Raw genomic sequence first — 23,673 nt, 5'->3', positions numbered from 1 at the left:
AGGAAATAAAACAACTTGCTAATTAGGGGAGCAATGGACTGAGGCAGACAGTATTGCCTGAGTGGATGGCTCGGGAGATGGAGAGGTTGAAATGCCAAGTGTCTTTATCCCAGCACCCTTAGGCCAAAGTCCTGCAGACATTGCAACTCTCCACCCAATTTACCAATTACGCTCTCTGTCCTGACTGGGGTTAATAAAATGCTAACCATCTCAATATCCATGACAGCACTTTGCTAACTACCTCCCCTCTAGTTAAATTCAGCTTCTCTTGTCCTTTTCTCACCCATAGAAAGAGACTGTAACTCCTGCCTTGGCTTAATCAGGAGGATTGCTTATTAAGGAAAAGCTCTTGGGTACTTCCTAAATTGGGGAGAGGACAGTCTCGCCAGTGCGATAACTGCAGATTTATGTCAGAATTAGGTGTAAATAGCTGCACTGGTTCTTCCCCTTCTTTAATTAAGCAAGCACATTTTCCAGGCCTTCGTCTTGTGCACTGACCACTCCGCTTCCCTCTACTGAGCAGAAGTTAGCTTACAAAGCAACTCAGCCATGAGTGGGACAGTACACTGAGGAGCCATTTTAGCGCTCTCCCAAAAGTTCAAATGGCTAAAAACCTCAGTGACAGTTCTTCTTTCTCTGTATGGGTTTCAGAGGAGAGCTTCCAGCAGAAAATGTCACTTTATTTTACATGTTTTGTTGTCTGCTGTCTTCTTGAACAAGTAATCCAGCCTGTTTGCAACTATCAATGAGTAGTCATCCAAAATGATACATGGCAGCAAATGTCAAATTACTTCTCAGTGTCAGATCAAGCGGAGCGCACAGGAAAATGAAAATGTTCTACGGGAGTGTAATATCACTTTAAAAGACTGCCGACTCTGTACTTTGAAGACAATTCCATCTGTGGCCTCTCATCTCCCTGAGTTCTATTTTTGATGCTCCAAAAAGGTGCACGTCCCAACAAACTTAACACTCTCTCTTAGCTGCCGCTGTGCTCATATCTGCCAGGGCGGAAAAAAAAATACCTAAGACGAGCAGTGGAAAAATGCTCTTATGCAGTTCATGAGGGGGTACTCAGTGTTCAGATTCAGCATTCAATTTCCATCACTGATAGCGTTGCTATTGATTCAGAGTTTGCCCTATGCTCGGTGTGGGCCAGACACAACAGATCTTAGGGTTTGGGAGCTGTCAGTCAAGGTAATCCAGGCTTCTTTTTCGAAAGCCTGTCAGGGTGAAGCGTACAGCCTCACATTTCCCTCAAACAAGGGGGACGACAGAATGGGCCTAGAAGCTGTCTGAGAGAAGACGAAGGCTCCTCAGAGGAAACACAGAACAACCAAACAGGCAAGAAAAACATTTAACTTCTGTGATAGTGGCTTCTTCTTCATTTCCATTTATATATTTGTGTTAAATAAGCACTAATTAATGCTTTGGGCCAACAACAAATATAGCATTTAGTATCAGGTCAGGCAAGGTTTTCTCTGTTTGCAAACGGTCGAGTTTTGACATCAAGAAATTCTGCATCAAATCTCTCACCCTGCATTTTCAAAGGTTGTGTTGATTCTGCAGCTGAGGGTGTAACAATTCTTAATTTTTGCCGTCATCCTGATTCAGATTTCCAATACACTGGGGTGGAAAGACATTAACTACTTTCATTCAAGGATTATACTCAAAGGAATACCTTACTCACAAAATGACCATTTGTAAATCAATACGTCATGCTCTGTTACCTTGAATTTGTGAAGAAAAATGTGTTTTTCTTGCACGCCTCCACGGAAAATGGCAAACATATTGATTTATGGATTGGAGATCACATTTGACAGCAGCAAAACTATGTCAAAATACCTATTTGCAAACTCTCTCACAGCTTGTGCAGTATAATCAAAGTCTCATTTATCTGGTCATATGCTCAGGACTTCCCAAACACATGCATTTTTGTTTGAAACCCCCCCAAAAAAAAGAGTGCTGACATCTGGCTTTGAAGAAAGCATGGATAAGTTTCACTTTCAGTTCAGTTTTTAATCATAAGGTTTTAGTGATAATGCATGTGTCTGGAAAATACTGAGCATATAAATGGATGTATGAGACTTGGATTATACTGCTCGAGTTGGGTGAGTTTGTGACTAGACGGGATTGCCAACATTATTATTTATTTATTTGTGGCAGCCCACCACAGTTAAATCATCTGCCACCATGTATTGATTTTTTGGAGCTGGACCGTTCATTGGGAACGCTTTTGGAATATGTATACCTTCTGGTAATTGAGTGCATCACACTCTCAGGGTGCAGAATGTTTTGGGCATGGACAGAGAATCAGGAAGCCTGGCGAACTGAAAGTAAAAGTTAACCATAAATTGCATTGGGCCTAAAAATCAGCTGCAGCTTCTTCTTTCATCGATCGCTCTGATCAGCTCTGACCGGATCAACAGATCCACTTCGTGCCCCAAACTCCTCTGTTGTTAAACAGGGTTCACAATCAATCAATACATTAAAATGTTAAAAAAAAATGAAGTTTTCTCCCTGAATTCAACATGGCTTATTAACATACAAATAGTCAGTAAAGTATTCCTTTATTCTTTTTTTAGATATTTACACTTGACTGGAGTATTACCTTTTTGACTTATTTTTACTCCACTGCATCTTAAAGGCAAACACTGTATTTTTTATTGCACTACATTTACAGTTTTTTATATTAAAGTTTTGTTTTTCACATAATGTACTTAGAGTAAATTGAATTATACATTGTCTAGGATTAACTACCCAACAGTACATAAACTCATTAATTTCGCAAACTTCTGCAGGCTACTGCATTCAAATGCTGCTTACATATTAGAAATAATCTTAAAATATATCATATAACACAGTTGTATAGGGGCTATTTTTCTGCCCATTGTGACTTTTTACTTTAACATTTTATTTTGCTCCTTCTGTACTTTTCCTTTAGTCATTTTAAATGCAAGACTTCTAACTTGTAACATCCTATTTTACAGTATGACACTGCTGCCTTTACAAAAGTAAAAGATCTGAACACTTCCTCAACTACTGCCAATACGTCTGAAATAAAAAAGCTGCAATATTTCACTTTCAGTCAGGATGGCACAGATATGTCACACAAAACTGATCCCAAGACATGTGACCTATATGCTTCTCACCTGAGACAACCATCATAATATTGGTGAAATAGCAGTATTGCAGTTTGGTTGAACCCAGTGGTTTTAAGAAAGCAAGGTAGGCAGTATTTGAAGGCATAAACAGTCACATGTTATTTTGAATATTCTTTTTTTTCCCACATCATAGCAGTTCACATTAGCACAGCATATACAGTAGGTTGCATCCTAAAATAGATGTGAACATTCATCTGAAACAGTACGGCGTGAGCTGCAGTTCAGAATTCATGAAAGCCGTTGGTGTGGATGTAGACATAGACACAAATAGAAACAGACAAAGGCACACACACACACACAAACACACACACACACACACATGCACACCGCACACACCAGTCACTACAAAAAATAAAAAAAGCTTTTTATTGCGCTGATAAGGGACGGGAGGCCCTGCCGCTTTGAAATGCTGAGTAGAGGAGGGACAGCGTCTGCCACGGCTGAGGGAGCATTTGACCCCCACCACCGTGGATAAAAATGAGAACTGGGATCACTGGGATTGCTCCATTCACAACACTCCCACTTATCTGCCGCAATTAACATTAAAAGCCCCCCCAACACAAATAAATGAAAACATGAGTTTCCTCTAAATATGAATGCCACCGTATGCCATGCTCTGGGCTCTGTGAGCTTGTCTGTATTGGTCTGCGTCTGTGTGTGTGTATGCTTGCCATTTGTTATCCGTGTCCCAAAGAGGGAAAGGGGGTATTGTGAAAATCAGTGTTCAAGCAAGTGAGCTCTGAGGGGAAATCCACCCGAGAGGTTCAAAGAGCAATTAAAAGTCAACGGATCTCTGCAGCAGCTGAGTACTGTATCTCTACCTCTTCTCAGAGTACAGGGAGATGATGGAGGGGGTTCCAGACCATAATTTTCCATGAGTGATGAACTGTGAAATGCAACAAAAGCCCCCATTACTGCAGGAGGGATTTGAAACCAACAGAGCAATAGAAGAGAAAAGGGGGGTAAAAATGCTTTCGTCAAATAAAAATACATGAGAGAAATACAACAAAAAAAAATGTCTGTGTCAAAGAATTCAGAGTGTGAAGGCCCATGTGCTCGCTTCATATTATGCACGGGTCTTCAAATCCAGTGTGTGCAGTGAGCATTTAACAGTGAGACAATGTGATATTTCTGGGTGACTTGTAGTCAATAGCAAAAGCCTTTAAGATATGCAGAGGCTAAATCTGAGCTATGAGAGATCATTTCTTCCCTGACTTATATTCAATACTAATTTTCTGGGAATTCATCATGTCAGTATCTGGAAACCAAAGCTGAATGAAAGTGAAATATAATGTTTTTGTTTCCCAAAATGAAACATTAGCCACTGTACTATTGATGTCATACTCAAACGAGAGTTTTTTGGAGTTTTTTTTTCAATTTGCACTGTTGCACTTTGACATATAGTTTTACATCTACATACACGGGGGGAAAAAAACAGATATTTTGCATTCCTTGGCTTCTCTTAGCTTTTCTCTTCGTACTTTATGGCAAAGGAGGAAATGTTTTGCTCCAAACTTTGGGGAGAGAGAGAGAAAAAAAGAGTCAACAGAAAACCCTGTGGGAAGCTAGAGTCAAGGAGGCCCCCCGTTATCTTGTTATGGCAGCGTAAACGGTGAGGCAACACTGAACGCCTTGATGGAGCCCAGATAGACGAGTCACACACTCGCACAACACAACATCACAGCAACACCTGATGTTGTCTGCATACCAACTTTTCAACAACTTCACTTTTACAAACTTTTTTTTTTTTGCCTGGAAGTAAACATTTCCTCCAGTCTGCACTTTTTTAAAACACTACTCTTCTTCCATTCAAACCATAAAATATTACAATTATGATGCCAAAATGGCTGTGATGGTGTTAAAGCTGTTGTTGATGACAGGGATGATGATGATGATAATATCATGGAAAATAGGGAATAGGGCAAATAAAAAGCAATATTCACTGCGGTAATACGCATTAAATTGACCATTTGCAAAACCTCCCCTCGCGTAGTTACTGTTGCTACATCAGTAATGAAACAGGCACAAAACAAAACCTTCCTGGAATGCATTCAATATCAAAAACTGATGAAATATGAAAAATGTGTAATGGATGTTTCCTCAGTCTTATTCAGACTGGACTACACAAGGCTGGGCCACAACATGCCTGTAACAGGAAGTGTGGGTTTTTCTGCCAACACCTGTTTAATGGACTTCTCTTGAGCCCAGCCTGGGCCGCCTGACAAGTCTGTGTTTGTGTTGGTGCCTGAAGACCTGGAAGAACGAGCGGTTGGAGGAAATAAGAAAATGATAAAAATTCAGACAGTGCCCGACGCTCATGCAAAGTTTATGGCTCGGGATGGGTCGGAGAGAATATGATGAGTTCCTCCCGTGACCGCGGTGTGTATAACCTTCACATTGGGCGGGGAGATACAGTCTGACAGTTCTGTGCTGTGTTAGACAATATTCGACCTATTCTCACTGTACTGGTGGTGTTTGAGCTGAATGTATCAAGCTACAGAATGAAAGCTTGTTATGGGTTCAGATTAGGGGAACAGCAGGAGGGCCATACGCCTAAAAAGCAGACTGATTACAAGAACTAGTAACTAGCGCCTAGAGCAGATTCATCTTCAGAGTGTTTGACAAAAAATGATTATTCATGTTCAAGTTGTAAGTTAGGAAATTTATGAGTGCATCATTCAGTATTACATTGCGCAATATATCTTTTTAATTAATTTATTTCTTTTTTTTTTATTGGTATTCTGAGGAGATTCCCCCCAGACTTGGTGCCCTAATTATTGTGAGCAGTAAGAGATTTCCAGATGGTTTCTTATTATAATATTTTGTACGGTGTTCTGTAGTAGTTTGTCTGTAGGCTTACTGATCTGTTGAAGTAGGAAGGTTTGGACTTGTGTCAGACGGCCTCTTTAGCATGAGCAAAATATAGTTCAAATGCAGATTTCAACCAACAGAAGCACTTTGTCATGAGCGACAACTCTGTGCTGTCAGTTTCTTTATACTAAAGAATAAAAGTGGCCTACTTTCTTAACTATGCTCTATTCATACTTTCAGATTTTTTGATAACATAACATCCTATGATGCTGTAATGTCACAAGGGATTTATAAAAGTGTGACCGATTTTCATTTGTTGTGACTGGGAATGTTAAAGTTCAGCTGTAACACTACACTGAAGTGAAATTGTGTATGTATATTGCTCATTTGTGGTGTTTTGTACTTTTACTACAACAAAAAAAAAAAGAAATGCTGCACTAAGTGGAATTGTGATAAGAGCCATATAAAGTATTTTTTGTATGTTATCTTTGTTATTTTGTAAAATTTCAATTTTAAAAACCCTTTGGATACAGACATTATTTCTTGTATTGCATTGCAGAGCTATTAAACAGTCAAGCATACACATTGATTGTTTTTTTTATAACTTAAGAGTACTTTAAGTGTGCATTGTAGAAGTGAAGTGAGACCAGGTTCACTATATATTTGTATCATGAAGAATACGAAATAAATTGTAAATGTTGACAAAGAATGAATGGTTCGTGTTGTGTGAGTATTTCAGCTTTAAATCAAGTTTTCTCAGTGGCAATTGGTTAAAGACTAAAAGCTTACACTTCATCAATACCAAAGATTGTTTTTTTAAAAGATCTCAGTTGCTAATAACAATATAACAGTTCCATCTAATGATGAAGTTTGACTGCTTTGTATTGTTAGAATAAATTGGAAGCCTCTTTTCTTGTTGCATGATATACAGTATCATTAGTGGTTGCATCAGTGGTAATATGACTGCACCTTTAGTCTTGTTAAAATACTACAGCGTATTTTATGGCTCCTCAGATGATGAAAAGTGCTCTCCCCATAACGGAGAGTGTTATCCGTCAAGTACAACAATGACGTACAGTGTAGTAGTGTGTGCTACCTCAACATCAAATTGAAATTGTTTGTTGAGTGCTGATTAGACTAATTAAAACACATAAAAAGAGACAGAATCCCCTTGAGCGCAGATTAAGATCATGTGTGAACAATTCACTCAAGTCTCAAACGCTGCCTGCTGGAGAATTATGCAGAAATAATAACTGCAGCCTTGTTTTGCACTCGAGATAGCTATCACTAATCAAACAAAGAACAATGACTTTTTCTGTAAGAATTGGCGAATTACACACATCTTTCCTTTTAGCTTATTTTGGTCCACACTGCTCCTCTGTCACCAATTCCCATAAACCTTTGATTTGGTTTGGTCTGGCAAAGATGAAAGAAGACACGTAAAATGGGTCGAGTTGACTTAATCCTCTGATGTTTAACAGTTTTATTGAATGACTGATTTGTTTTTCACTGCTGATTAATTACTGCTATATTCCCGAATCTGACCTTTTGTTAAAGCCAATCAACAGGTCTGGAAAGCCATCTTTGTGCTTGTTTTTACAGTCTCGCCTCCTCAGAAAAAAATAATAAAAAGAGCCAAAAAAGACAAGTTTATGAGACAGAATGTCACAGACAACACTGTAACCCTGCGAAAGACCCACTGTCTCTTTTCTTTCACTCTCGCCCTCCTCTAACCCTTGCACTGACTGTTACAATATAAAATGAGACACACTGCTGCTGACAGCGCGCTCGTTTCTCAAGGAAATGTCAGCACGGTGCCTGTTGAGAGGCAGCACAGTTTGTGAGTGTGGGGTGGGCGGGGTACAGGGGAGTTCAAACGTTTAGTCTATCTAAAACCGCTAATCAGGATCGGCTTAGGAAAAGGTCAGATTTGTATATCACAATGTAAATCCATGGGAGGCACCCCTTACTCGAATTTATTGGCTAACACACCTAGAAAAGCCCCTGTATGTCACCTGGATGGGCTCTTGGAGATTATGCTGGTCATGGATCAGCAAACACATACTGAACATGTTGTGGTTCTAAATCACCATCATGACAAACATTTGCGCATGCAAGCCTTTGTAAGCTCCAGTCTTTCACTCTTTGCTGTACCCATCCCTTGTTTTCATTACACTTTACCATCAAATAATGGAGTGTAAGAAAATATTAATATGGTACTATCACAATATTATGCTTTGTGATACTGTATTCTCAAAAATACTTAACTGACTTTCAATTAATAGTTGATGTGCAAAGAAGCATGGCAGTGGTTTATTCTGTGTTATGTCTGAACCCTGACCACTAGATCCCTTAATTGGTATGTTAACATGCACACTAACATTCCACTATTGCTTCTAATATGACAATCCGAATGAAGCATATTCCAACTGAGACATGTGCGATATGCCAGTTTTAGTCAGGTTTTTTATAGAATACTTTAGGCATGTACACAGCACATTCGGACGGTCAGCTCAATGCCTTGTCATAGAAACGTTGTACACAAACCAACTCTGCAACAGTTTAGAGGGCTAGAGAAGAGATGAATGCTCAAAAGAAGAAACAAACCTATTTTAAACATTTCAAAGACTTGGGCCGGTTTTTAGATATGCCCAAGTAACACAACAACGACCTTTTCAAGAAGGTGGTTGAAGAATTAAAAGAGAGAGGCTGTGTTCGAACGGTCGAAGTTCACCACCAGAAGAAAACTTTGAAAAAATCCTGGCACAAGCTACAGCTCTTTTACTTTTCTGTATTTTGATGGGATAAATGATATGTTGGGGTAAGTTTACCACAGTATGCACAGCTGCATGTAATGGTGAATGCTAGTGCAGGATACATTTTTCTTAGCTACAACAGCTTAGTGGAAATATTGTCTTTTTCCGAATGCAGGCATTAAACAGTATATTTTGTGCATGTGAACTTGGTTATTGTTGTAATCTATCTTTAGCTATTAAACTCTTCTTCTCTAAAACAATATATCGCCAGTGTTAACATCAAAGAACACAGACCTATGAAACAGACACAAAGAGTGAACCGCTGGCATTGACAGTTTTCTTAAAATTCTGTTTCAGAAAAATCACAACATATTGCTCTGCTTACAGAATCGCAAAATCTCACAGTTATGATTTCTAACCCCTGTATCGTGATATGCATTGTACCACCACATTCCTGCCAATAAACAGCCTTAATCAGATATGTGATGCAATACCCTATCTAAATATTTGGGATTTTATTTTGGTACTGGAAATCTTTGAAAGGAATTGTGAACAAAGTATTTAATATACCATCTGCGCAGGTAAGCACAGGAGTGAGGAAAAAAAATCAGTATTATAAAAACTAAAACATGAACAAGGTAATAAAGACTTAACCCAGATATACTACTCATACTCAAATATGTTTTGATGTCTGAGACTAGTTAGGGCACACATGAGAGCATATTTAATAGAGTTTTATGTATTGGTTATCAGTTTTTCCATTCCTTCACTTGGCAGTGCCCAGTCACTGCTGGGGGATTGTAACAAAGCACACCTGTTTTCACTTCAGTAAACAAGCAGGTGATTTGCAAAACCACACGCAGAACACAAAAAACACCTCACATCTGATCATCAACAAAGTAATTTTAACAGTTCACAGCAAAGTGAAACAAAGATAAAACTGGCAGTCAAAACAGAGCTGGTATTATTTATGTAACACTTAAGACACCGTGATAATGCTGGACCCAAAACGGAGGCAAGCTGACATCTCAAAAAATAAACTGTTGAACTCTGTCAACTTATCTTTGATATACCTTTCTGTTGCATTTCACTTACCCCATGCGTATACTGCATGGCATTCTGCACCATACATTAACCATATATATATAACTACTGTATAGTATTTTCTGTGATAGCAGATTGTATAGAGGCACAAAACATTTCCAGCATCATTATATGGGATATAAGGTCAAACTTAGTGGTAATATAAATTGAAAGGCTCATCTGCATTGCTGATGGTTAAAAAGGGCCAGAAGTCCACCTCTAAAAGCTTAAATCAGTGCATCATATTACTAAGCCAAGCAGAGTTATTTGTGAGCTACCTTCTCTTATCGTGGCACAGCTTTAATGACCTTTCATCAGGGCTAAAATGAAAAAAAAGAAGAAAAAAAGCCACATGCTGCACTACCTTTTTAATAATCTCCTTCGTTTCCTCATTTAGATTTGATTGGCTATGAAATGCACCAGCCTGCCGGGACTCAGGTTTCAGCATTCATCAGCATTTCCTGGTTGTAAATTGATGGCACAAATAGAGACATACAGTCCTTTCACAGGAATGCATAAGGACATTGAGACACACACACACACACACACACACACACACACACATACACACACATACACGCAAGGATGGATTGTATAAATTATGGAGTTGCACCTCGAAAGGGGCATCTTCTATGTTTAATGCCATGTGCATCAAAGAAGAACCAACACATGCAAGGTTATTCTGGTTGATAAACTGCGTGTTGGAGTGTTAGATAATCTGAGTGAATGTTACTTCGGTTTAAACCTCTGCAGTAAAATATATGAAACTGATAACTCCCTTGAGAGTTCTTCTATATATGGTACAATAGTTAGACACTGGTTAGTTGAAGCTACCTGCAGTAGCCAGACTTGTATAAACGGTTAAGCATTTGCAGTTACTATTTTTTAACATTTCAAGTAGGGCTGCATGAGATGGATTTGAAAAATTAATACTGTGATATTTTTAGGCTGTATCACAATACACAAAATATATCTCGATACTTTGAAACCACCTCTTAACTACTGTAGACTACTTAAAAAACAAAACTAATAAATTAACTGCAGTTACATTTAAGTTAAATTATATGAAGTAGATGTCACATAATAAAGTTAAATAAGGTACTTAAGTTAGATCAAATACTGTTATAATAAAGTTCAATAAAGTACTGATAAAACATATCTAAATAAAATACTTTTATAATACAGTTAACACTGTTACAATACAATTGAATAAAGTATTCTTATTATTTAAAAACATTAAACAGAACCACTGATGATTTTATTCTGAAGTACCTGGCTTATTTCGGGCAGTAAGTGTTGATGTTTTTGTTGTGAACTCATAGCTACTGGTCAACAGTCTGATGTTAGCAGTGAGCTGGAAGTTTAACTGTTAGTACTTTTTTTTACTGTCAGCAGACAACAAACTGACAGACCTCCAGTTTATTTATTAGAGTGATGTTCCAGTGGCGCAAAACAGGACTAAATAGTAATATTCTGGGAACCTGCAGACACAAAACACACACCTTGCCTAGTCGCTCTTTCTCTGAAGAAAAAGTGGTCTTTATGAGCGGAGGAGTGCCTATGAGGTTTCACGTTTGAGTCTTTTCTTTTTAAATTTTGTGTCTTTAAGTGGGAGAGAGCCATAGAAACGAGAAAACTAAAAATGCCAAAGGGAGTCTAATATTGGTGGCTTAAAAAAATGATGCCATAGTTTGTACTTGATGTTCCGATGTTGTCATGCAATACATTGAGTATGTCGATATATATTTCCCACCCCTTATTTCAAATATAGAGGTTTTGAGCATACAATCAACAATCAAAGCTGTCAACTGGTCTTATTTTAACACACTGGTTAACGACAACAAGCTTCTTCTGCAATAGTACATAAGTTTTGTTTGCTTCTCTCCTGAATCCTCCACAAAGTCAATCATCAACTAGTGGAGGCTCTGCGACCTGTCCAGGCTTTTAAAGGCCAGCCTGAGTCAAACTGGAGGGGACAGTGAAATCTCATATGATGGCAGATTTGTGTGCCAGAGTTCAGTGAATGCCAGCTTATTGCTATCGAAAAGGTCACCAGGCTAGAAGCAGAATAAAAAGCCTTTACTGGGAGAGTGGTGTGTGTATGAGTGTATGTACATATATATGTGTGTGTGTGTGTGTGTGTGTGTGTGTGTGTGTGTGTGTGTGTGTGTGTGTGTGTGTGTGTGTGTGTGGGATGAAGGCCGCAACCTGAGGTAACCGTGCTCATATGAGCACCACGCCCTCAAGCTGCAGCATCTCTCTGTTTCTCTCCTCTCATCAGGCTTTGGTGTCTCTTACCTTCAGCACTCCAGGAAGCAGACACAAGGCTTTACCCGCCTGTGCGAGTGGAGAATCAATTACCAGAGAGATGAAATTCTCCGATAACGCGGCCTAATGATAATTGCCCTGAATCTGCAATGATCTGACTTACGATACAAACCACTATTGGCATTGCAGCAACGTATTGGCAGCCAGAGTAGCTGGAATATCAATGATAATTGTTCTGATGTTGATTTGGAGCCACGTTACTGCCTCGGGTAAACATAAACCAATTGCAGAGAATTGGGCTCTATGTCAAGCGGCAGGGGTCATATTTCACTGATGTTTGTGTGATTTGTGATGAGTACAGTACAGCAGAAAGGAAATGTGGGAGCTAACCGCTTGCCTGGTTAATTGAAGCACTCCTTTTACATTGACTGCCGGAGACATGAGGGCGACAGAACAGCGAAAACTCACACTAATTCAATAAGCGATCATCAGACTGTTAAATGGCTGGCAATAATAATAATAAACTCTGTTTCAACTGTGCGTCCAGAAATAGAACGGCTCCACTGAAGCATCAGACACGGATGACCGCTGTTCAGCCACTTTATCCTCAACACGGTGGCTGCACAGCAAATACCAGACACACTTCAGGTTCAAATGCGGATCAATCAGAGGTCACAGGGCCGCCCAGAGGGAGAACGGAGGGTGACCCCATTTTGACGATGACCTCCCAGATATGCCTTCCCACCCCCTCAACCTCCTTTGCCTTCAACCAACCTTGGCCGATCAGGGGAGTCAGCATTTTTCAAAAAGTGCCTGAGAGATGTCGGGCTGAATAATGTGTCCTATGAATAAAACACATTAGCTACAAAACATGTTGAATTATTCACATTTCAGAGCCTCCATCCCGCCCCACGCAGGAGATATTAGTTCTTCAGTCACCGTATGCTTTGCACATAGTCCTCTGAGTCTCTGTCTCCCCCATGTTTCGCTCCGTCTCACTTCCCTCTTGATCATTGTCTCACTGTCTTTGTCATCTGTGTTTTGTTAATCCCTCTCTGTTCCTCTGTGTCTCCTCTCAGCTGACTTTCCGCTGATGGCGACTGTCTATTTATACTCCTCAAGTTACTACTTTTCCTGGAACATCTCGCTATTTATCCAAAGAGCTCTTGAAGCTGTTGAGGAGTGCATTTGTTCTGAGAGAATCTTTGATGACTTGGTAACACACGACGGCCCAAAATGGATTCATCATTTAGCGTTAATCTGAGGAGACCAGCTGTGAGATTCAAAGTGAAAAGGACCCGGAATAAGGAGGAGGGCGGTTTGCTAATTAAATACTTGACCTAATATGCATCTTTTGCTCATTTTCTTTTCAGCACCGCCAGGAATTTGTGATTTTCATGATTGCAATGTAATTTGCAGAATCAACAGCACCACATGAACTTCAAAGGGTAAAGCAATCAACCAATCACTGCTTTTTATTGTGCTGTTTCAATATGAAATCCCTCTAATCCAACAAAATATCACTTTTAAGTTATCACGATTAAACTAGTGTGCGACAATGTGGAACCCTTCCTTAACAAGTCAATTGTGTCAAATCTGCTCAGTGATTCAACAACACTTGCACTCTATTTTTTTTTGTGAATTTAAACAGGGCAAAAAGCTAATTGGTTTATTATTTCATAAAGTCCTCTCAAAGTGTTGTGGTCATGGAATAGGCTTTTACAAAACACAGTAAAAAAATCAGCTAATTGGTGCAACTCTTATTATACAGAAAGACTTTTTGAATTCCTTCTCTTTGATTCATACAGTACAATAAAAAGTATCAAGTTATATTTCAGGTTAGCTTGGAAACAAGACTAAGAGTCTTAAATCATGCTACTGGCTCTGTTGGGCTGTACTCAGACACAGTGGTGCCTTAAGTGAAATGCTAACTTCAGCCTGCTAACATGCTCACAATGACAATATTCACCATATCAGTTTTGAGTGTTGGATGCTAACATTGGCTAATAGGCAATAAACACAAAATACAGTTGAGAATTATAGGAATGTATTTGGTCATAACCCAAAGTATTATCCAAACTAAAATTTTGACCTGATAACAGTGCTTGATCAATAGTCAGGAGATCACCCGACTTAATTGGATTTATCCCCAGGGATCTATGAATGTCTGCACAGAATTTGATTACTATCCATCAAACAATTATGGAGCCATTTTAGAAGTATTTCACTGCTGGAAAGATGTTTTCATAAAACTAAACTGTGTGCAGTAGAGGACGGTACATACTTTTTAAACTGGTGCTACATGACCAGAGAAAACAGAGCAAAAGAGCTGTGGCATTCATTTTTGCTCAAGAAACCTACAAATAGAAAAATGCACTGCGCCACACGGAACCAACAGATGCCTCCACTGGTGGGTGACATAATGCAAGTTTGCTTGTTTTGACACAGAAAGTGTGTTTCTGAAAACGTTTTTTTTGTGAGAAATAGGCAATACAGTAACAGAATCTTTGTTCACATTTGATAAGTAATGCCCTGTTTTACTGTTTCTCTCTAAATCCACTTCTATAGTGTTTGTGTCTGTGGTGGTGGGCATATGAAAATGTGGACATGCAATCTGTAGTTTGAGCAACAGCTCAAGAGCAAGCAAAAATTCAAAGGATGACATGAAACATGTTTCCATTCGAGCTGATACTAGCCACATCGCAATCATACAAACCTGGTCAAAAATTGGCAAATTATCCCTTTAAATCCGGGCCAGAGTGGTGGACTGACCAATAGGCAGACTGATAGTGCCATCTATACAGTCACATCATAAGCGTGGCCAAAAAAATGGAGCTAAATTTGAGTTTTTAACAGGAACACTGACAACCACTGTGGCTGAAGACAAACAAGAGTTGTAGCACCTACATTATCTCACAGTTGACAGATAGATTCATATCTCATATTAAGGTAAACATGAGAAAATCGCAACCATCTCCAGATAAACATTTTGAGGGTGCTGCCCTCTTAGCCAGGTCTCTCTTGAAAAAGAAATCTTGAATCTCATTGAGACTTTTATCTAGTTAAATACAGGATATATATATAAATAACCTTGAGGACCAATAATGAATGCTGACACTAAAACGGGCCACCATTTTTAAACAAAACAATCAAAGCAATAAACACCTCAGCAACACATGCCATTGCTAAACGTACAAAAAACCTTGTGTACCAGCACTTAAAATAATGCTCCACTTAAGTTCTCATACATGCTGCCGTATTTTTAGTCCACCTGGGCACTATTTCACCAAGAGACTGTTAGAATTTTTAGGCCACCTTCTCATCCAACTCTGCAGAAAAACACACACTGACGCAACAGACAATCTGAAATCACAACAAATAAGGGAACTGTGCTTTCATGGTAGTGTGGTGTGTGCAGGGAGCAAGATGAGAATGTGTGTTTTCATCAGTAAAGTCAAATCATAAAGTGTTTCCTGCATGTAAGCAGTGTCAACAGCACAGTGTGTTTGCAGTGTGCACCGAAGAGCAGCTCTCTAAACAGAAGAACATGACGTCAATGGGCACAAACCTCTATTTCTTCAGCCCCGGCAACGTATCTGAGTCACACAAGCTCGGAAAGTGTCTGTCACAGTCGTGGGGTCAGAACCAGCCGAGTAGATACACGATACACACAGTCAGATAAGAGAGCTGCCTTGGTGTTGTGTGCGTACAGTTTTTAAAGGAAAGATTTGGGGGTTTCATGTACTCACCAGTGCGCAGTATGTCTCCGGAGGGTCTCCACAGGTGATGTTGGGGGGATCCAGCGTAACTTTCAGGTACTGGGTCATGTCTGCTGCCTCTGGCTGGCACGCCATGTAGTCCCAGGTTAAACCTTCATCTGAGTAAATCTGGGACTTACACACATCGTAGTGGCCCCACGCTGCAGGGTAGTGCTGCATGGCCGCCTGGCAAACACCAGTCCACAGCGCCTGCAGCGTCAATGCAAAATGGAAACGCATGACCGGTCCTCTCTGGGCTCCTTCTCGAGGAGCTGTATCTCCTTCTGATGGTGTACTAACAAGGAATCCCTCTTCTACTTCCACTTACTACAACTCACTCAACTGGAGTGAGGAGACATGCCAAACTCCCCTCAGGTGGAGCGAGGGTCAGTTTAATAGTGTCTTGTTGTTTTTCTTGACTATTTCTGTCTCTTTCAGGTTTCTGGAGCAGCGGATAACTACGAGGGATGGCGAGGTTACCAGTCCATTGAGAAGATAAGAGGAGAGGACTCAGGGAGGGAGGAGGACGGTGGAGGAGAAGGAGGAGGACGAGGGGGGAAGGCGAGAAGGAGATAGCCCTCTGACACGCTGATAGGAAGATGAGTGACAGTTTCCCTCAGCTCGCCTGGCTGTCAATCATGGTCCTCTTCCTGCGTGGCGATCTGGTGCTGCGGAGAAACGGGAAACAGAAGAAGAGGAGGGTGAGTATACCTCCCTTATGGGAGTGGAATTTGACAGTGAGAGAACATTAGCTGGCGCTGTGGCATGCGTGAAAGGTGTGTGTGTGTGTGAATAGAAAGTTGGATGGGTGTTAGATAGGGGTGCCATGTTGGTGTTTGTTGTCCATCAAAACACAGAAAATCAGTAAGTGAGGCTAAATTGGATCCTGCTGCTTTCACACCAAAGCCTCATCTTACTCAGCGGTATCAAGCCTACAGTATGACATACAGCACCCCCCCGACTTTTCCCGAGTCCTAAACCAGAGTTCTGGGAAAATAGAGACCATATGAAAGTAAATGATTATGGTTGTGTCTGAGATAAATCACAAAATAAAACTCTGTAACATCATCTATTGACTTTTAATTATGACTGTGTTTAAGTATAAAAACAACCTGTTGCTGTGTAGAAATTTGTATGATGATTATATTGGAAATGGCAAAAAAAAAATGTGTAAAAAATGGAAACACCAAATGTAAGAATTATATTCTTTAGTAAGCGCTTGGTTAATATGTTAACGTTATATGTATTATTGTGGATTTTATTGGTGTATTATCATTTGAAACTTAGAATCATTGTGTTTTCAGCCTGATCTCTCTGAAGAAACAACCTCATAGTTCGACTGTCTGAGCAGCTTATTAAGAGTGATATTTACGCTGACTGTATGGAAGCATAAGAGGAAGTGACGTGACAAGGCATAAAAAGGGACAATTTCTGCATAATGTTGAGCAAATGTCAAACAATTCCCAATGGTTTTGGTGGGAATGCTGGCGGTTCAGTCAAAATAACACAGGACTTTCAGCCAGGAGACTGTTTTTGTGTCTTGAAGTGAATGTTAAATTCTTTTATCAACAACGTTGCCGAGCATGTATGCTAGTATGTGTAGCACACTGAGCTAGTGATGTGTCATATGTAACATATGTGACGTTACGTTAGTGACAAAATCCTTATTTATTGCCAAACTTTGTTGTTTTTCCTGAACCTAACCACGTAGTTTTGCGGCCTAAACCTAACCAGGTACTTTGGGAGTGGAACTAAGACCATGTCATTATGCTATGGAAGTGCGTACAACTGAAACCACTAGAACGGTAGTATATGTTGTTTCAGGACCAGTCTTGTAGGTCATTTTAAAAGTAAACGGAAATCGATCTACTCTGTTGTTTCGGTATGACAGAGCTTTGTGTGTTTTGTTAGCTAAAAATGAGCAGTTTATGTCTACATGGGAAGGCCTCCTCTTCCACAGAGCCTGCAATGTTGCTCCGCCATGTTTCTACAGTAGCCCAGAAGGGGCAAGGTAAACACTGGCTCTAAAGAGGACCTTCACCTGAAGGCTGCTGTGGGTTCTCTACATGCTTGGTAAAGGAAGGGTATGCAGAGGGGTATTCAGTTGGTTGCAATCTGTAGCCCCACCACTGGGTGCCACTAAATCCACTGCTCCTCTGATTGATTGTTTGGCCACAAGGAAGCAATGCAATAATCGGTATATACATCACTGACGTAACTTGTCAGTGAACCTATTTACACATTCAGCAGACAAGAAGCAACACTAGCTTTTATGTGATGTCATGAGGGACAGCCAGACAGTTTTCTAGACAGAAAGGGAAACAACACTCTGAACAACACCTTTCATATTACACATCTTACATCATCAACATCATCTGATCCACAGGTAATACAAGCACAGAAAACAGCGGCTTTAATTTATACTGAAGTGAACAAGTGAAAAAAACACCACCATACTTTCACTTAAACAGGATAAAGTGGCCACTCTGACCCGATATAGTCCCACTTTGCCACATAAAAACAGTCATATGTTAACATAAATATCTTGTGACTGGTGCTGCTTCCAAGTTTCTTCTCTTAAGTGGTGGAGCTGCCCGTAGCAGGAGCCACCACACTATATCACACACAGTGATTTACTTCCCAGGCTTCATAGCACCCATTTATATCTGCCAACCATTGTGAGCTGTGGCCGCACTTTTTCTTTTGTCTAAAGTTTTGTATGTTAACATAACTGAGCATCACACTAGCAAACAAATAATCCTTCTCTCAGTATTTTTTCCCTACTGCTCTTTCCACTGGCTATATTGTGTAAGAATAAGCAGAAATAGCCTATTTATGATAAAGTTCTTCCTTTTTTGTATTTTCTTTTTGAATTGACCTTAAAAAGTCTTTTAAATTAGGCTGTTTGCAGCCTGCGTGTACAGTGATGTCTCAGTAGCCAGAAACACAGCAGAAATCCAGTTGGCTGGGCCCGTGGATACAGGCATGTGGTATGTTTCCCGCCTTCAAACAGCAGCTTAACGGCAGGTGATGGATGGAGAGCAGAGTCAATGGTCGGAGACAGGAGGGACAGACTGGTAGACATTTTAGTGCCGCTTAATCAGTCAGCTGAGACAGTGTAAGTGTGTATGTGTGTGTGTGTTGACCAATACACCCCCCAGTCATCAGTGATAACTTTGCAGCTACAGCTGTACAGCTACAGTGTAGATAGGGTGTTTGTTTTTTGAAATATGTTGTCATTATTTTCAAAAATTTTCAGTTACAATTAGATACGATTAGATTAAATACTGGGTCACAGTAGCATTAGCTAAAGTGTATCTGTGGAAAAAAGGTGGCAAAATTGGATTATGTTACAGGAACAGATAAAGATGACTTTTTATAGACATGTAAAAAAAAAAAGAAAAGTGGAATCAGCACTTGAATTTGAGCACAAGCCGTGAAAGAAGGTGACACGTACATAATGAGAGTGTAAGACAGACACTAAGTAAAAAAATAATTCACTGCACTATATACAACACAGTTTAGGAGCTGTGTTCACATTTAACAGCCTACTTGAAGCCTGGAGACATGTTGAAACACACCCTCTACATGACTGACTTGATTACAGAGACACTGATTAGATGTACTGATATAGAGATGTGATGAACAGCAGAAGAGACGCTCGGCAATATAAAGGCACCTTTACAATAGGTTTTATAGTAATATTTTGTGTTCGATGTGTTGTACCAATATATACTAGATTTAGAGCTGCATCTCTGTCATTCAGAGAAATTTCAGTGTAAGGTAATGTAGATCATCATTTTAAGGAACAGCCAAGGTCAGGGGAAAAGGCTTAGTCACATAAAAGTGTGTCATGGAAACGAGATGGTGCAGGAAGAAAAACTTGAGGTGATGTATTTAAGAATATGGCACGATAAGATGAAAATGTTCTCTAAAACTGGATTCAAAGTGGGGAAAAAAAATGCAAATTGTCCCTTATGAGAAAAAAAATCATTCCTGTGCAAAAAAGCAATCCGTCAAATCAATAGAAATAAGCATTATCCACAGAGTATTGGAAAGCGTGATTCAATTTTGCACAAAATGATTGAGAAAGACAATGTAAAATCAGTATGACAAAAAAAATACAAGCGCAGGTATTCCAAGTCAGAGGACAGAGGAATGAGGAGGACGGTAAGGGGGGGGAATAAGAAGCACCTTGAATGTAAAATGTAAGAATGTCAATGGGGGAGATGTCAGCAGGTGAGGAAGCAGCCAATTATCCGGAGGAACTCTTGGCACTGAGCTCCCTGTTCCCATTAAGAGACATAATATTACCGTGTTAAGGAGGAGACTAAAGAGATGGCCGAAAAGTGTCTATGTGTGTGTAAAAGTGTGTGTGTGTGCTTCACGTGCAACCACAGGATAAAGAGAGATTCAAGTCGTGGGTAATGAGACAACAAGCGGTGGCGAGGCTTCGATAACAAGCAATAGAGATCACAAAAGCGGGGGTCATTATCGTTCTGCCGTCCTGGACGCAGCGGCCCCTTCCTCTCATTACTCCCTGCTTATAACCCTCCGTCGCCCCAAGGAGAAGAGGTGAGGGGGAGAAAAGGGAGAGCAGATGGAAAGAAGTGTGGCTGTGCATTTTAAGTGAGAAAAAGGTTTATTTTAGGGCAGGTTGCTTCCTCCGACCATCGATCAAGGTCCGAGGACATCAGAGGAGGCGTGCTCACAGGAAGTCTGAAATTCTCTCCTGTACAGGAACAAATATACTGCACCGTAGGCACAGAGCGGTGAACATTTACAGTAACAGTGGGAGGTCGCTGGCTGTGAGGGCGGCTGAATGGCAGACAAACTATTTTTGTGTTAAATTTTGAAAATGAAATGCTTATAATGTAAAAGCCCAGTCACAACATATTTATTCAGCATTATCAAGGACATCACCTGCAGTGTTTTACTGAAAACGACCTAAAATATGTGGAAAAGTCAGATATGAAAAATCAAGATTAAAAAAAGAAAAAAATCAAAGCTGAAATTTTGCGTGAAACAAAATAGGTAAATAGCCCTTTGGTAGATATTTGCAACAGGAAAGTTGACAAAACAAAAAATGTTATTCACCTGTGTATGATAGTGCTGAAACATTACTTTTAAGATCCCTTCCAGGCATGCTAAAAACAAATTAAAAATATTCAGCTTTGAATCATTATTTGTGCTGATAGGGTTTTTCCATTAAAAAAACATTTAATTACCTTGTTAAAATTCTTAAAATCACATCTACTCCTTCTCCCTTGCTGCAGTGCAGAATTTATGAATATGCAATTTTTTTAATTATTTCGAAGGTTCAAATACTGGACACATGACTAATTTAACTAGTCTCAAGTTTCCACATTACGCGTTGTGTAAGTTGCATATTGGATCACAATTTGTTTCAAAACTGGTTGTGATGCTCGACATTTAAAGTGAGCACAGAGAGACTTCCCTCCTTCAGCAGATGAATGTGAAAACAGCCTTCATGTATCAAACTGCACATGCTTAATTGTGCACCGTGAAGGTCAAACATGTGAGTAAAGGCACAATAAGCAAAATTTATTTTTGAGAAAAAAATGTGGACACAAAAAATGAATAGAAAATGAAAGCAGGAAATTTTAAAGTGTGACAAAGAGGAAAATAAAAAAAATTCAGCTACTTTTAAACTGTATTTACAAAAGGAGAGTTTTTAGCAGTAAACTGAAGTTGCAGGAAAGTTGAGTAGCCAAAGATGTTATCCTACTATGCATTTATGTATTTAACCCTTGAAATATTTTAATAAAAAATGCAAAAATTCAGTGAATAGTGTCATCTAAATTATTTTTTTCTCTCCACTCTACAAGGAATATTCATGGTGGAAACACTAGCCACTATTTAACATGTTTTTATGCTTGAAAATGACAAACAGCCAAAAGAGTACTTGCAAAAAGGGCAAAAAAAACCCATAAAAATCCAATATTAGCATCTTCAGGTCAAATATATCAACACAAGCCCATATGCAGTGCTATTTAACCACATACAGTAGACCGGTTTGTGAGGTGTGCACTCAAAGCCTGCTACGAAAGGGGACTGAAGGTACCAACCCGCCTGCGCTGCAAACGACAAGCTCCATTTTATATTTAAACACATGAATCTTTCACAAGGCCTGGTCGACCCAGCAGAGGGTTTGTGTGGCTGCTGAGTTCATCCCGCCCACCAAAACTGCCACCCATGAACCCCACCGACCACTCCCCGGTCTCTGGGGCTCTTGGTGTCCGCTTCCATTTCATCCCCGGGGCCACTCGAGCATGACTGAGTGTTTCTCCAAATCACAAGGAACATGTTACACGCATGTCCCCAGAGTGGCTCTTTACTACTAGTGGGAGTCACTTGTAAATCATGCATATCATCAAATGACGTATCCAGTGCGTCATATTGCCACACAGCATTTCTTTCTGACTTGAACCCTAAAACTCCTGCAGGTGTACACATCATCCAGGGTGAGTATTTAACATCTTACTCTTTTAGTGGATTTTTATAAAAAAAACATACCTTTACATTTTAAATCGGCAAATAAACTCTCAGTTTTGAGCCACTGTGTTTTCATGTTTCTGTCCCTAACCACTTCATCCCCATCCATCCACTTTTCAATTCCTGCCCATATTGATCATTTTATTTTTTATTGACCTGTGGTTTGTGTGGGTTCAGCACTTTCTCCCGCTCCTGGCTGTATGGTGCCAACATTTCCAACTGCCCCAGACTGCATTTTTAGTCCCTCTTTGATCAAAAAAGCCCATTTTCATCACCCAGGACACATTGGAAAGAGCTGTCAGGTCATAATCTCATACGAATCACCTACGGTGGCCCACAGGGGGCAGTACTTACACACCTGCATGTCTATTTAAAAATTCAACAAATTATATTATAATAAATGTCCCAAAATTGAAAAAAAAAAGTCCACTTTAGCTCTAAAGGATGTGCTCAGCACAGAGTAAGGTAGAATAATTACAGGGTTACCACTCATATCCCTGCTATTTTCCCCCCTTTCATTTTTAATTTCACGCATTTTATGCACTTTCAAGGGCAATTTCTGACCCTGCTTCTGTCCTGTCTCTACCTACTTTCATCTCTTCTGACTCTACCTGTTTCATATTCCCTACCAGTGCCTTGCTAAAAGAGAAACAAGAGCGCAGGAGAGAGTAGGGCAGAAAGACAGGAGGGCAGACAGTCAGAAACAGATGAAAGATAGATAAAGATAGAAGCTGGCCCGGCCTCAGAAAAAAGAAAAAAAAAACAGCCTCCTGCTTGCTCTCTGTGCTCCACTCACCAGATTTCTCAGCCTGCCTTTCCAGAATCCCTAATCTTGCCTGTTAACAACCTGCCAATAGGGCCGCTGTCCTCATGAATAAACATATGGAGAGTGGAGCATGGCCCTGCAAACATGACAGCCAGCGCTGCCGTGGAACAGCGAGCACGCCTGTAATGCATCCCTGGGGCTTGCCTCCGAGTCAGCCCATCACTTTGCGCTCTTTTCCACTTCTTAAAATGTCGCCGCCTTCAATCGGCAGGCTTATGATCTTTTAATAATGACGACAGGTAGCAAATGGCTGGAGTGCTGACAGCTGGTTAAGTGACTGTGCTTTGGGGATGGGTGGGCAGCTTCAGAAGAAATCAAAGCTGTGGCTCGGCTCTATGGCTAGACAAACAGCCCAAACTCACATTGAGGCTTGTTTTCCACCTCTGATATGATAAACTACAACCTGTCTGTGAGACCTGCGCGCAATGAAAATAAGCCATACAGAGTGTGAAAGAATTTCATTGGTTTTAGCTTCTTATGTTTGGGAGGCTTTT

The 23,673-nt window shown here is 40.0% G+C and overlaps 1 protein-coding gene across 8 annotated transcripts in view; it reads right to left on the bottom strand.

Moving 5' to 3' along the window:
• Positions 1 to 23,673, bottom strand: part of ntng1a (netrin g1a) — a 127,670-nt gene that overhangs the window by 99,486 nt on the left and 4,511 nt on the right. For all 8 annotated transcript variants that reach the window (XM_088071801.1, XM_088071795.1, XM_088071797.1 and 5 more), the window contains exon 2: positions 15,829 to 16,505. In XM_088071801.1, coding sequence (XP_087927927.1) covers positions 15,829 to 16,077 — 249 coding nt within the window. In that variant the 5' untranslated portion in view covers positions 16,078 to 16,505. The remainder of the gene's footprint in view (positions 1 to 15,828; positions 16,506 to 23,673) is intronic.

The sequence above is a fragment of the Plectropomus leopardus genome, chromosome 21 (assembly GCF_026936395.1).
Source record: "Plectropomus leopardus strain MGB_pleo_1.0 chromosome 21, ASM2693639v1, whole genome shotgun sequence".
Lineage (NCBI taxonomy): Eukaryota > Metazoa > Chordata > Actinopteri > Perciformes > Serranidae > Plectropomus > Plectropomus leopardus.
Note: the sequence above shows the minus strand (reverse complement) of the source record. Positions and strands in the feature narration are given on the sequence as shown.